The sequence below is a fragment of the Dicentrarchus labrax genome, unplaced genomic scaffold (genome assembly GCF_905237075.1).
Source record: "Dicentrarchus labrax unplaced genomic scaffold, dlabrax2021, whole genome shotgun sequence".
Lineage (NCBI taxonomy): Eukaryota > Metazoa > Chordata > Actinopteri > Moronidae > Dicentrarchus > Dicentrarchus labrax.
Genome location: NW_026136705.1, coordinates 8,434,485 through 8,450,712, shown reverse-complemented (window position 1 = coordinate 8,450,712; position 16,228 = coordinate 8,434,485). Strand labels below are relative to the sequence as shown.

Sequence of the window (16,228 nt, the reverse complement as noted above, 5' to 3'; positions counted from 1 at the left end):
ACAAGGTCATGATGCAGTTCAGTTAACAGAGTGCATTAGAAGATAAGCACATACTGTTCATGAAATGGCGTCTTAGATTTTACAAACAATTACAGCCAACCCACACAAATACAGCCTTACATTGCAGATTATTATTTGGATGCTGTGGAAAAAGAATCCAATATTTTCCTGCTGAAGAAAGATTATCTAAATGGGGAAATTCATCAAAGGAGGGACTGTATAGTCTACCTTACAGTACAGATCCAGGAGGACTGCCTTAGCTTGAGAAGAGGGTCGAAGTAATTATGCCCTTCTTTAAGCCTGTAGGAGAAATTACAGAATGAGCTTCATCTAAGTGAGCCGTCACAGGATAGTCTCAGTCTTTTTTATGATTGTCCACAGATTATTTTCATTTCTTATGCCCATACACACATAACCACATACTTTTATTATTCACAAACAACACTTTTAACCAGAAATTCCGGCCTGAATGAGGGTGGCCATTGTTAGATCTTATGTGTATTATGGCATTGTGCAGGACTTCCACACTGATGACTGATGATGTTGAATGTGATTTGTTAAAAGCCAAGCACTGTCAGTCCTGTCTGAGGAGTAAACAAAAATTGGAATTTCCAACTACCGCTATTTCAAACAGCTACAATATGATTATAATTACATGAGAGCTGTCTGTGTTTATTCACACTAATACAGAGCAATGTTTGCATATGAAAATGAATACTGATGGGAAGCTGTTGTTCAAGCATCATTGTGTCAGTGACAATATTTAATACAGTAAAATATTACTAATAATGAGCTTAACAATGCACAGCATAAATACTACAGGGACACTAGCTCTGTGAAGCTTGATGAGGCTGTGATTTAGTAAAGCTGAACTATACGGTACCTGAACAATAACAAATGGACTGTATAAAGATGCCAATTTATTCTCTCTGAAGCAGGTTCAGATTTTTGTTCTCTGTATGTAAAGCAGGTGGAGGGTGGACCTACGAATCAGCAATGTAAACATTTGAATTCACATGGGGAAACAGCATGTGATCTATGTATCTTTTAATAATATACATCTTATACAGGTTTACAGATGAGTACAGGTTTTTACTGTTAGATGATGTGCAAATATTTTCTTTGGATTTGGAGTATGTGCAGGTTGTGCAATCTGTTTCCAGGAGAGTTCATTTAACCTAAAATGTTAAAATGTTGAAACTGATTACATCTAAGATTTTAACGTAACTCAATTTCGTGAGTTAAAAAAACATTCTAGATCAAGTAGCTTTAGTATCTTTAAGTGACAGTGGCTTAATCTTGTATAATTATTTGTACTATGAAAACAAAATACGTAGTAATAAGAACTTAATCAGGATTTTTTCTGTAACTTTCAAAACCAAGGGATTGTCACTTAAACTGCTGTAATTTTGAGTGAATTTCCCCAGTGTGGGATCAATAACTTAAAAAAATGAGTTACTTAAAATTTTCACTGTAATCCATTACACTAATTTTGTTTTCTGTGTTGAAAAATATTGCTGGGTTGGCCAGAGGTTGGCATGGACACTTTAAGGAGTGTCAGAAATATATGCTGTTTTTATTTGAACAATTACACATATCAATATTTACTGTAACATCAGTAGTACTGTGGAAGACTTTCTGAGGATTCTGGACAAAAGCATGTAAGTGCTGTCAAAGATTGGCCCAAAGAGGGTGTTACTCTGCATTGATAACTTCATGAAAACTGAAGTTATCAATCAAAAAAACATACTTTAGTTCATATTGTCTTGTGATGTTGTAATAATTTTGTCCATTTTTGAAACCAGACTGGATTTTATCCTAAACTAATCTATGGAAATTACATGGGGAATAAAAAATATCTATTGATTATTTGAGAGATTGATACATCTGACTTAGTTTTTGATTCTGGTTTTCTTTGAAATTACTATTAAACTATTAAAACATTTTGACAGTGAATTTGTCTAGTGTCGTATTGGGGCACAACCACTAGAGGGCGCATAAGTCAAAACATCATCTTCCAATTCAAGCTAATCAAAATGATTTTAATATTCATTTATAAAGTTAATATGGAACCTAAAAACAGAATTGCTAGTATTCATTTTATAGTGTCAGTTTAGACTGTAAGCTAGCTGCATGCATGCTATACATGTAGCTAGTTGAGGAACATGTTGGAATACAGTACAATAGCTGAAAAGCTAAAGTGTTCCCTTTATTTATTCTTCTTTCCAGGTTTTTTTTTTTTTTCCATTGTTAGCTCACATTAAATAAACTGATAAAATGAAATGATAATGAAGAGGACTCATTTTCAAGGTAACGGTCTGGTAAAAAATAGGTAAAAAAAAAAAGTTAATGTGGGTTTTACATATAAAAATCCACTTTTCAGGATGACCAACAACAATACTTACTGTTGCTGATTATAAATAAAAGTATTTCATGAACTCTAATTTAAGCTGATAGTAGGTGGTGTTTCCATTATTAAGCTGTTTTTCATTGTTATCAAAGTGACATGTCATTTGCTTTCCTACTGTGTGCAAATTTACATTAGATTATTGAGTTTGCTGATTGCCTTACACAATCAATGGATTAATTCCTTGTAGAGTATAGCTCTATTCATGTAAGTCAAACCTTGACGTTATGATGTTTGGGTTTCATTTTCCTTAACCACACAGTAAATATAAAGCCTGTTTGACTTACCTACCTGAACAAAACTAATCCATCTTCTTTTGACAGTCTGGGTTCAATTCTTTACCCTTATCATATTTTCTCCTTCAGTAATTGCCTTTTCTTTCTATTTCTCAGGCTCAGAAAAGGGAATTGATTAAATTGTGAGTCTCAGCGGCATAGATGGAAAAAAAGAAACCTCAGTCAAAGAAAAATACAGTAAAGCCCCAGAGGCCAAGTAAGTCTGGCATATAATGTATCTTTATCTATGACTAATGACACAACTTCTTTGGTATTCTCATTACAGCAGAGCCCTTTGCTATCTCTCCCAGTGGACACTAATTTGAATGAGGCTGTACAGACGTGTGTGAAAATCTATGTTGCCCTGAAAGACATCAGCTCAGGTCCAATATTCGTTTGACCTCAGGATGTTGAAGTTCAATCAGTGACATTAATTTTCCTTCTTGTGATGTTTCTTGTGACTGTGATGAAATGGTTTCCAACGAATGGTTAGAGGGAGCTTATCGAATACAAGGAGCTGTAATTGCTTGGAGAGCCGGTTAAGGCACAAACATGAATTCCAGTTTATTTTCATTTTGTCTTCCCCCCATGTCTTCACTGACACTCTCCTTCAAACCCTCTGCTTCTTCTCAGCTCACTCTCCTCTCTGCTGACACTTCCCTGCCACCCCCTACTCTCATAGAGGTTTTATAAACCAATTTCCCTGGAAAAAATCAATCCATTAGACGTGGATTCCAAGAAGAGGAGAGAATTAAATAATTAAGGGTGCAGCAGTGAAAATAGCTGCTGAAATGAGCCTGTCCAATCACTTAACAAGGTGTCGTTTTATATTCCTGGGAGGTGGCCCAGTGTCAAGGTACAGATAACCTTTTATAAGACCAATTTACTTTTCACAATTATTTAGACCCACTCTATTATCTAAATTACCAACTTTAAGTGATCTAGCCTCTGTGCACTCTTTAAGTTGTTAAGGTTCCACAGGGCTACACAGCATGCCAATGAATTTACCTTAAAGTGGACATATTGGAAAAATGTCTCGACTTTTGCAAGAAATCCGCCAAACTTTTCACTGCATAAGTAAAAGTAACAACTTCCTTGCCAAACTATTTCTACTTAATCTCCTATAGATCCAGTTGTTTGTGTTAAAATGAAACAAGACAGTAAACAGATATAAAACACTCTTTTATTTTAGTTAATTGTGTAAAATGAAAGTACTTTGTTGAAAATGCCAGCAACTGACAGAACCTCTAAATCCATCCAGTGTGGGCTTGTATTTGCTGACCTTTGAGTTAATAGGCAGTGGATTGTGGGAACGTGGCACACGGTGAGGTCAGCTTGTGGAAAGTTCTCCTCAGTTTGTGGTATTCTTCAGTGCCTTGTGAAGTCTATAACCTGTTGTGCGCATTTATGTTAAAACCACAGAAGGAAGAGAAGGAGTCACAGGGGAATTTTGTTAGATTACCTGAACACACTCACAGCTCAATATCTTCACTGCTCTCATCAAAGGTACTGTTCTTTAAACAGGTGTCAAAGGACAGATCAAATATTTCCTCAAGATCTCTACAATCCATGGCGCCTGAAACACGAGCCGGGGAAATGGCTGACATTACCCATCCATTCTGCCTGGCATCTTGACTAATGATGTTACCGAGTACCTGGAGAAATGACATCCATCTTGACATTCTTGAAGTGAGGCAGAAGACAAGTGGAAATGATGCTCTGTCTGAGTATTACTTCCAACCACAGAGAGGTTGTGATAGCAACACAGGCAGAGGGTGTGTGACACCATGACTCCACTGTATCTTTACGTAGTTAATCTCATTACTCATCTCATTCAAGGTGCTGTAAAGTTAAAGCAGCCCCAACATCATATTAACTAACATGTAATACTAATACTTTATTAAAACAACACATATTTACTGTATGTCAAATCAAAAACACCACAGGCTTTGATGTCCGGTCAGCAGCTCAGCAGCCTCTTTTTACTAAATCTAATTGAAGCCAAGTGAACAGAGCTCAAGCCAACTGGGATATGGACAAATCAAACACTAATGAACAGAGCACGGGCCAATGTGGACAAACCACAGCATGATACTAACACTGGAGCCTTATATGTTAGGTCATGTTAGTGGGATTCCCTTCTCACCTTCTTATTGTGCACTGTGGTACGTCAACTCAGTACACATGCGTCTGTTCCAGGAACAGCTTTCCTTGTTTTTATACACGCTTTCACAAACAGTTTCCACCAGGAGAACCAGTTGGGGGGGGTTACTGTCACAGGCCCCTGAGGTCTTTACATATCTTCTTCAGATATGTGAAGCTCCAAGAAAAATGCAGTACTTCTACAAAGTGAACTCAGTGCTCAGCGCGCTGTAACTAAAGAAAACAAATGCAACTAGATAAATCACATTTTAAAAAAAGGAAACAGCTTCACCCATTTGACAACACATATGCAACATAACAAAATATAGAAATATAGACAACACAACCAAATACAGAACACAGGAAAGGAAATAGAGAAAATAAAAGCAAATACTGAAATACAGCAGTGACACATAGCAAAAAGGGCCAGAGTTACAAACCAAAAGAAATGTCCAGGTGATACTAAAAACAGTGTTCTGTTGTCTGTGTTTACAGTGCATTTCAGTATATATATAGTTGTGTCGTTTATGTTTTCAGCTTTTTGCTGCATATGTGTTGAAAATGGTAAATGTGTTTCAGGATTTGCCTTGGTATTATTTCTTTACAGTGTTTTCTCTTAATGCTGCTCATGTGTTGTCAAATTGGTGAAGATGTTTTCTTCATTTGCATGTTCTCTGAAGATGCATTGCATCGAGGTCTCAGGACCACTCTGGCATTGTGTTGAATTACTGAATTTTCACACTCTAGCCTATTCAACGTGCCCATTATTACTGACAGTTATGAATAACATTTATTATACAGCGCAAGCAGTTACAGCTTTTGCTGAGAGGGCTTAAAACAGAGATCTGAGGAGTTCCAGTCTGGACGCAGACATTTTGAAGGGCACTCCAGATGTTTTTCACTGTATTTTTGTCAGATTCTCTCCATGCATTTATAATGCAGGCTTAATTGGAACAGACTGTCCTCAGAGCTGAATTTGAAGAGGAATCAATGGGCAAGCGGAAGGCAGCAAACAGAGAGAAGGGGAGAAGGGGGAATGACAATACAAAAATAGCTGTTTACATACTGTACAAAAATACATAGCCAGCACCGAATAAATAGACCAAACATGACACAAAGTGCTTTTCTCTCTCTCTCTCTCTCTCTCTCTCTCTCTCTCTCTCTCTCTCTCTGTGTGTGTGTGTGTGTGTGTGTGTGTGTGTGTGTGTGTGTGTGTGTGTGTGTGTGCGTGTGTGTGTGTGTGTGTGTGTGCTGAACAGTAGCCAGAATAGTAAATGTCATCAAATTTCCGAGCCCCTGGTTATTTCCTGCTGCATATCAACAGAGGGCTGAATAGCTTTTTTTCCATCTTAAAGCAGATAAACAATGTGCACGGGCAAATGAAGAGAGCCTGAATTTAATGAAAAGGCAAAGATGCAGGTCATGGGACTGAGACCAAATCAAAGCTAGAAACTACATTAGGGATTTGCTTTGCTATTTCAAATTCATAAATCAAACCTCTTCACCTTGAATACAGCCCCTCTGATCCCACAGCCAGAGCTGCCACCCCCTATTCTCAGCTTATCCTTATGTGTCTGTAACCTCAATGTCAGCCAGGCAAGTTATCCACGGTGGATTGGTAGATGTGTCACCTTTGTACACTCCTGCCACAGTCTGCTGAAGCTCAACTGCACAGTCACAAGGTTATCTATTCCTTTATTTTCTCATATTTTTCCCATCTTTATTTTTTCTCTATGTCAAGACGCTGAAGACAGGATAACATAATTATCTGTGACTGCTTAATGTAGCCTGTGCTGCAGCGTTAGCACTCACACTGGATGATAATAATGGCGAGATGATTTTAACATCAAAAACTTCACTTCAAAGTCAGTGTAATCGTTAAGTATGTTCACATGAACCTTTTTAGCTAACATTAATGAGTCAAATAACCCTCATCGCCTCCACTCATTTCTAATGTTCTTTTTTGTGTGTTGCATTACCTCCAACACAGCAGGATAGAAAGAGCTGGTAACCCTGCTCTCTTTTTCTATTTCAGAGAAACCTCTTTGAAGTTATAGTCAAACAGATGTCTTAAACAGAGTTCTGGAGTACACATTTCCCCGTGTTTAATCTAACAAATGTGAGATTTGTGTTTCAAACTTATGTGAACATATTTATACCTACAGGTAAATAAGATCCTCCAACCTAACTGACTGGTATGTCTTCAGATTGTGGGAAGAGCCTCAGGGGTGATTCACACTAAAATCAAACTTAGACAGTCAGAAACTACTCTGTTCACACTGGGGTTATTGTTCTTTTGGCTAAACTGCGACTCTTTAACAACATTGCTTGTTTCATGTTGGCATGCCATGCAAATGCTGTGTACATTTGTACAAGTTAGAAGGCCAGCTCTCTTTGTTTTTTATTTTTTTATTTTACTGCATTAGCCCAGTTTGTGTGGAGGCCTGCAGGGAAACCTGGTACTCTCAATGGCTGCTGCAAGGGAGCTTGATCAGTCTGCTTGGAAAATGTTGGTTGAGTTCAACCTCACAGCATTAGTTGCATTCAGCACAAAAAGCTGCAAGAGAGCCCTGGAATGATGGGCGACTGGAGTTGCAGCTACACTGTAAAACCTGATGAGTGAGAATGAGTCCATTGATTGCCTTAAACCATTTAGGTTTCTTAAATTAAACAATTTAAGCATGAAAAAATATTTTATTTGAGTAGAAGTAACTCAAGTTTTTAATGTTATGGTAACTTGGGTAAATTAAGTGAATTGTACCAATTCCATTCTGTTAATTTAACCTAAAACTAGTAAATATATCACACACATAAACAACAATTTTCCAAATGTATTTGAAATGTGTTAACAGAATTTATTTGAATTAAGAGAGTAACTTAAATGCATCTTCTTCATACTTACATTGAATTTACCAATAAAAATGTACAATCAAAATTTACAATTAATCAATTATCAAAATGGTTTAGCCACTTAATTTTCTGTGGATAAACTAATCAAATTGTTACTGCTGTAATTAAGTTGTTAACTATAGCCTACTTGTTTGTTATGTGACTAAATCAAGCACCTTTACACTTCGGGGGATTGTTTAGATTGATTTGGATGCTAACTTGGCCATATGATGATTTGTAAACTGAAATAAAAACCAAAAATGTAAAATCCTGACATATACAGCACTGAGCTATACAGCATTGACTATAGCAATAATTTAAAGTCAACTTAAAGAAAATGAGCCAACTGAACAAACTGGAATTATATCACCAATAATTAAAATACTGCTCAAATTTAGGTGCACCATAAACAACTCAGTTATTACTTTACTAATTTTGAGGGGTGGGGTTTAATTACGGTATTAAGTGACTCCACAGTTTTTAGAGGATTAAGTTACATTAACTTACTTCTTTTATTAAGATATCCTGTTAGGTCTCAGACACACACCATGTGTAGTAAATCTGAGAAGCCACTTTAAAAACAGCAAACCAGCTAAAAGCAAACTTTAACCACAGTGGTGATGTGGCATCAGATGGGGTGTAGCTGTCAGTGTGCTTCTTCAGAACTGCTAGTTGATCAAACAGCTTTGGAAACACCCTGCCGCCACACTTTCGGCGCCAGATTGCGGAGGCCGTGTCTGACCATTTCTGTAACTTGCTGAAACCCGCAAACCTTACATTCACACCCACTGCACACAGTGATTGGCCAGCTGTGCAGAGGTGACAAATAAGTCAAGCAGAGTTTGAACTTCTCCCTCAGCTCTCTTTTTTCATTCTCGACTGTTTCTGTTACTTCTTATGGGAACAACTGAGTGCAACTATATAATTGCCTTGCAGGAGAGAATGGCTGTAACTTTACTTTGTTATCCCCATATTCAAACAATATCACATTAACCCCCCTCTCTATGATGGTTGGCTTTTCACTCTGCCTTCGTGTGAGTCCATCCGCAACACTTTTGGACAACATGTTGTGCAAGCTAATTATGTTTGAGCAGAACCTGACCCTAACAGTAGATAGTGAAATGGAGAGAACTAAACAAACTCCTGCCATCTGCACAGGCATGGTCCTTGACATAATTAAACTGAATATAAATTTGGATTTTTAAGAAACTACATTTTTGATAATAATCAGTCTGATACTTGTCAACAGGACAGGTCAGGCTGTAGCAGGACCGTGAATGAACTAGCTCACTATTTTAAATAGAAACTGTGTGTATAAAGGAGACGAGGAGCAGTAGAGAAGTGCTGCTGCAGCATGTTCTTCTAGTCCAGCTCCAGCAGGAAAATCAAACCAAAGAGTTCTCACTTGGTGACAGACGGAGAATCACCCAGGGAAAATGTGTCACTAATTCAAAATAATGATATAACTTGTCACCGCAGGAATAACAAACCTTAAAACCTCTTAAAAAAAAAACAAACTGAATAATAGGCTGCAGTATTTTCACCTGCCCAGACATGGTATTGTAACTTCAAATAAGCTCTTGGAAACTAGCTGTTCAATCTGTACTGACACATAATTGTTAGCATACTGACACTGACACTGCAACTGATGCCACATGCATTCATGCTCCTGTATTTATATCTTATATAATGGAATGTGAAATGATGTCTTTTATTTGTTTTTGTTTTGAATTCAAATTATTTGCTGAATATCTGTGGACCTTACACCTGGATTTCTTCACTGGCTCAACATACAGCAGAGCTCCATTGTCTTGCCTCCATCTAGTGTTCAGTGGTGAAACTGCTTGTGAATGAACGCGTTAGATCAGTCACATCTTGTCTCAGTTGTCAGAAGAAAAGGGCAGAGATAACATTTCATGAAGAGTTTTCTATTTTTAACAAAGATGAAAATTGAACAAATAATGAAATAGAAGTTGAATCCAGTATAAAAGAGAAAACCTACAAGAAAATATGAAGAAGTTGGTCTACATCTTGTGAACACTAAGTTATAGTTATCTTTTTTACTTAAGTTAACATTGTATATGTAATTGAGTTGGATCAGCCCCTAAACACAGAATGTCCAAATGCAAAATTGTATAGTTAAAAATATTCCTCCAAGAAAGGTAGGGTAGGGTGACTGATCCAATCGTAACTGCTCATACTGAACAATTTACACATGTGAGTAGTTTAATACTTTTATAAAAGTCATTATCCGCAGAGGAGAGTCTTGATACTTGATGTTGGTTGTTAAAGCTAGATGGGAAATGTAGGGAGAGAGAAGGGTACATAAAACAAAGGATGTAGTTAAATGCCACGTACCTTAACCTTCAGACTATCCAGCAAACCCAATGATCTTATCATGATCTTATCATGTTACTATTGTAGAAATTTCTGTTGTTCAAAGCATTGGTTCTGAATAAGCTGCAATCAACAAAATTAGTTATAAAGATGTTTGTATTACACATAAGAAGAGATTGATCTGATTGATCAAGCAGTGGAACACAACCTGTTGCCTTGAGCATCAGTTTCATTATTTGATGTGTGATTTTGCATATGCTATATCGAGAGTTCAGTTTGAATTTGAAGTATAGTCTTTTAAAGGTGGGACCAGTCATTATGGGGAAAAAAGTTGAGAGTTGAGTCTCATTCCTGATGCTTTGGGTTGCCAAATCCTCTGTATTTGAAAACCTGGGAGCTTCAATGCGTTGTGTTGTGTGCCTCACTCCGAGACACTTGGCTTATTCCCCATTTACCATAACCCAAAGTGTCGGTATTTGACGACCTGGGAATGAGACTTAACAATCAACTATCTTTCTCCAGAATGACTGAGCCCACCTTTAAGTAAGCATCTCTTTTTGAGTTTTCAAAACGCGTATAACTTAATTTAATGTCAGAGTTCAGGAGTAATGTCTTTATTTGTACACGTCACGGGAACAATCAAAGTCTGTCACATCATGTTGTCTGGCACCTTCACTTCCTTCACCTCCACCAATGATGTCATAGCAGCACAGTGTGTTTGCGTGTGTGTGTGTGTGTGTGTGTGTGTGTGTGTGTGTCCACGCTTGGGGAGCAGGGGGTGGGCTCAGTATGTGGAGCATCAACATGCATTTGCACTCTGAAGGCTGACTCATCCCCATATATCACGCAAACACACCCTCATGTCTTGGCATCATTTCTCTCATGTTTGCTTGTTTTCTTTTCCATCAGCTTGGCAGCGGAGGGTGTCAAGGAGGCGGAACAGTCTGAAAAAAAGATGCATCACTGACAGGCTCACATGTCAGAGAAGTGAGGTAAATCCTCAGGTTAGTCACAATTCAATATGAAAGTTGACCTGTTAAAGCACTTTGAGATGTGACTTTCTCTCTGCGTTGAATCTCTCATGGCCAAATACTTTCTCACACACTGATTTTGTTAAGTAGCTTACACATGTACTGTTTAATGCATTTCAAAGTAGGGCGGCAACTAATAATTATTGTCATTCTCAATTAATCTGCCAATTATATTTCCTTCATTAATTCAACATTTAAAATGTCAGAAATTAGGAAAAATGTCCATCACAGGTTTCCCAGACCCCAAGGTGCCATTTAAGATGTTTTGTTACGTCTGACTAACACTCCAAACTCTGAAAGATATTCAGATCATCCTCCTGCTTAAGATTTCTGAACCCAGATGTGCTGTTTCATTTTCTGTTAATGGAATAATTGGGGTGGAATTAGCTGAGACTGCGGGGACTTAGCTTGGGAACCGTAGGGTTGCCGGTTCAAATCCAGCACGGGCCACTCAGTACGGATTGTGGACTGGTAGCTGGAGAGTTTCTAGTTCACCTCTTGAGCACTACTGAGGTGACCTTGAGCAAGATATAAAAACTTTTGGTTGCCTATGTGGCAGCCCCCCACCTGTGACATCTCTCCATATATTAATGTATGTGTATGTGTGTATTTCAGGCCTGTATACGTAAAAATACCAACAAAAAAAAAGTCATGGTCCAAAGGTTTACATATCTTATGCAAGATATGCTCTACATGTGTAATGGTGTCACTTTTTAATACTTGTCACTCAGTGATAAACAGTTCTTATTAAGTGTTGTTTTTTTCTTGTGGTTAGCACTTTTGTCTACTACAAAACAACAACCTTCCTTTGTAAGGGAACAAAGAGCCAGGCTTTTTGCACTCTTATTTACCTGATGTGGAATGTGATGTTCTCTCCGTCAAATAAAGCAGCGACAGAACTACATTGAAATGTGGTCTCAGTAGAATGCACTAACTCACTTTCACTCTGGAGTCTCTTGAGGCCCCAGACGAGTAGATCAACTGGCTCTGTAGTGAGTGGAGGTCTGTTTTTGTGCCAGAAAGGGAGGAGGAAGAGACATGCCGTCACTGAGTGCTGTCAGCCACACTCGTCTCTCGCTGGTGAGTCAACATTTTCTTGTGATTCACGTCTGTGAAGAAGCTGAACGAAAGGCTCCAAGTGTAGTCACTCTCCTCCTTTTTCTCACCACCTATAACCTCCTCTTCCTATTATTTCACTCCTCCTCTCCATTCATCTCCTTGTCTGTATTCCCTTTCCTTCCTGCCTGCTAATTGTTGTTGTACCACACCAATTATTTCTCCACTGAGCCTGCAGTAGTTCTCCCCGGGCCAACTCTTTTCCGCAGCATCTCGAGGCCCTTGTTGGGAGACCTCCAGGATGTTCAAAAAAAACACTAACACACCCAATTCCACCTGCGGGCCAGTGCAGCCCGACAGGGGATTTCACCGCGATGATGACGGGGCACAGTCTTCCTTCCTGAGACCACATAAATCTGTCGGTGGGCTCCGTTCTATAGTCTAATATTAAAGCTGTTTTCCATGACATGCTGCTTAGCAGGGGAGGGAAAGCTGTTGTTGACTACCATGAGTTGGTAGGGCCAGGATGGAAAGTTGTGGTTAGAATTTACTCTTCTTGATCTGTACAAAGAACAACTGACCCGTTACTTACTAGTAATGATGTCACTTGCTGTTTTAACTGAACTGTACTTCTGTGCAGAAAGCAAAAAGTCCAGAAAAGCATATTGTGCAAGGTGGAGTACATACACTTTTCATAGCCCTGCACTGCTAATCAGTGTTGTGCTTCTCGTAGACAGCAGGCTTTTTTATTTTGCTGCATGTAAAAAGAACCTTAACTCTTGACAAGAAGAAGAATGACAAGAATGGACTTGTAAGGACATTTTTCAACTGAGTGAAGGACCTCTGTCATCTCAGACTTAGAATGGTAGAGGCTACCGACCTTAGGGTATAATCAAACACACACACACACACACACACAAAAAGGCCAAAGACATGCATGCACACAGTCAGACACACAGCATGTGTAAAGCTAAGTCTTGCGTTAGCTCTATATGAAAGTCCTAATAACCAAGGCGGTTACAGCTTAACATTTCTGTTTTGAAAGGAAGCATAACAGGAACCATGTCATTTTAACATTTAATTTTGTTTCGACAATGATGTACACTCTTTACAACTTTACAAACAGCCATGACTTTTTATGCAATTCAGCGAATAAATACAAATGTTGAACCTTTGTCACATTTCCTTAAGATGCACTTCCTAGTACTTGAAAGAAAACAAACAGTAAGAACAAGTTTCATAACAGTATAGCACGTGTGTAAGCTGTCCTATCTATACTAATTGCTTAACTGTAGGTATTTATGTTTCCTTTTAATAACGTTAAGTAATGTAACATCATTTGTAATAATTCAGCTTTGAAGGCCAGAAGATGACAGTTGAACAACTAGAACACAATTCTGTGGGTGCACTTTTGAAATGTGAGATTAAAATACATTTCCTGGTATATATACAACATTCTGCAGTCTTGATTGCCATTGCACTTTTTTTTATACATCTGTTAATTACATTACGGCGACTCTGCTCTAAAATAGGATAGAGTTTTATTGTAATACTGAGTTGATTGCAACAGCAGAAACACAAAAGCGGTTTTCTCCCTGAGGGTATTCAACAGTCCACTGGCGTTATCAGCAGTCTTCAGGGCTCACAGTGCCGGATGTACCCTGTTACAGTACGTCAGAGCATAGAGAAAGGTTGTGCTCCGGCTCCTGTGGGTAGCTTACTTGCCAGGGAAGCCCAAGAGCTGGAGTAGGCTCCACAAAAGTGTCCATGTATCTCTGAGTGCAGGAGGCCCACATCCCTGGCTGGTACCCCAACCCCTCACCCACCTGAGGGTATCGCAAAGGACTGGGCGGATGGTCATGGGGGCTGCCGCAGTGTCCATGTGAGGCATAAAGCTGTCCCTCAGTGGGATAACAAGGGTAGTGTGGCGACGGGGGACATGATGTCACAGTGTTATCCATGTAGACGTGTGGCTCCGTGGGCAGCCTGTGCACATGAGGCCCTTGTTGTGGATGCATCTGGTGAGAGATGGACGCGTGCCAGGGGATGTAGCTCTGGTGCTCCAGTCGAGGAACTGGTACCCTGGTCTGCTCGAGTCCAGATGTCCCCATCGTGGCTGGCCCCACAGATGACCTGTTGCACTCCCGGTGGGTGCAGGGCTTGCCGGGGGGGTTGGAGCTCAGGAATACTGAGAGAGCAGAGATGCGGTTGATGGCCCTCTGCAGTGTGGCAATCTTGGAAAGCCGTTTGCCGCTGAGGTCATGGTTCAGAGCAACACGTAGGGCATTGAAGGCCTGGTTGTAGTCCATGATTCGTTTTCGCTCGCGGACGTTGGCGGCCATTCTACGAGCTTTTGAGCGGACGGGTCGATTGCGCTTCTTGGTCTGGCCTTCCTCTGGGTCGCTTGGGCTGCTGGCTGAGCTCTCGCAGTCTTGAAAAGATGCCTTGGGACTTCCCTCGTCCTCTCCTTGGTCCAGTGCAGTAAGCTCCAGCTCTTCCTCTGAGAACTCTGATCCTGTAACACTGCTGCAGCTCATTGTGTCAATAATGTGGACACTAGTCTCAGTAAAATCGTTTTCTCTTTTGTAGTTGTAGGAAAGAGTCTGTGACTTCAAATGTGGTCTGCATGGAATGCCGTGTTAACAGGCTGCCGCTGCTACCGGACACTCTCCCTCCTCGGCTTGTTTTGTGGGGCTGTCGGTATTTGCTGCTGTGCCGACAGCCCAGGTATTCTCCTCCTCTGACTCCTCCGGTGCCTTGTGATTACTTGTACCTGAACAAGACAGGTTGGCCTGCTTTTTAAAACTCTTGAAGTCACATGGTACAGTCACCTGTGAGGAATGGTGCACTCTCTCTCCCTCTCCAGGTTTATGGGCACCCTCCAGGCAAATGGCACTGTCACCTCCTCCTCCTACTCTGACTCTCCCTCACATCCCACAGGATCTTACAGAGAAGTTTCAACACTTGTCAGTGTAAAACGCACACGAAACATACTAATTATTTGGAAATGGCAGTTAACTTCACAATTCCTTTAACACATTTATAGAGGATTTGATTTGGCTGTTTTTGACTCCATAACGCTCTTATAATCCCCAACTCCAGTTACGCATTTTTTTTGTCTTGAGGCTTTCCATGAAGCTGTAGAGTTCTGAAAAGCCAATTTACACTCACTCACTTTTCCCCCATTACAATTCCTTTTCTTTACAAAGAACAACACTGTATCATGCCACTCAGACTGAAGGTCCAACAAAATGAGTGTTTCTTTTTCCTACATAGCACCATGTGTACCATTTACTTTATTCCATCATCGTTAGCAACGAAGAGATTTTCATCTAAATAGATGTCCTCTGAATATTAGTCTCAGGGACATTTATGACAAATTGCACATTTATCCAACTGGTCTAATCTGTTATACACGTTTCCCCTTTTCTCGGGTCTGGGAAAGGAGGAACCTTCTTATCTACCGTAGGTTAGATTTGTCCTTGCAATTAGCTGTCTCTAGAGTGGCGATTCTCCCTCTCTCTGTCTCGCTCTGCTCAGGTTTAAGGGCCATGTAATTTAGAGTTGCTTCCCTGGAACCCATCCCCATAAATCAGGCCTGGGCAGCACCTGAGGACAAGAGCAAAGACTTCAAAGAGAGGGGAAAAACAAGGGCAAATATTTTACAATTAGAACCTGCAATAGCTGCTTGTTAGGCTATCGATCTTTCGTAATGTTTTTGCTAGTGAATATGTGGTTCCATTTTGACCAAATTTTACTGTTGCTACACTTTATATATATATATATATCTATACTTTTAAACTGTCCTTATTTATAACCTTGTAAGGTGATGTGTTACATGTTTTCTAAACAAGATACAGAATAGAAATGTTGTATTTACATTTCTTAATCATGACACAAAACAGTCTGGAAGAAGAGTGGAAATAGGTAGAAGACCTACATCCACATGAAAGATCTATGTGTCAGATATTGTGGTGGACAGTGAAAGGTGATTGCACTGACCTTTAGCTAGGCTTCTGGCCAAGTGCAATGGGTCAGGTAACTAAAGGGTAGCTCCTCAGACACTGAACTGGGGGTCGTTGAGAAGCATT

General features: G+C 39.6%; 1 protein-coding gene across 1 annotated transcript; it reads right to left on the bottom strand.

Moving 5' to 3' along the window:
- Positions 1-13,200: 13,200 nt before the first annotated feature.
- bhlha9 (basic helix-loop-helix family, member a9) lies at positions 13,201-14,893 on the bottom strand. Its single transcript, XM_051401627.1, has one exon. The coding sequence runs from the start codon at positions 14,672-14,674 to the stop codon at positions 13,802-13,804; it is 873 nt and encodes a 290-aa protein (XP_051257587.1). The 5' UTR covers positions 14,675-14,893; the 3' UTR covers positions 13,201-13,801.
- Between the last annotated feature and the right edge of the window lie 1,335 nt (positions 14,894-16,228).

Excerpts from the sequence above, each read along its gene's own strand:
- bhlha9 (XM_051401627.1), bottom strand. The coding sequence starts at position 14,674 with ATGAGCTGCAGCAGTGTTACAGGATCAGAGTTCTCAGAGGAAGAGCTG.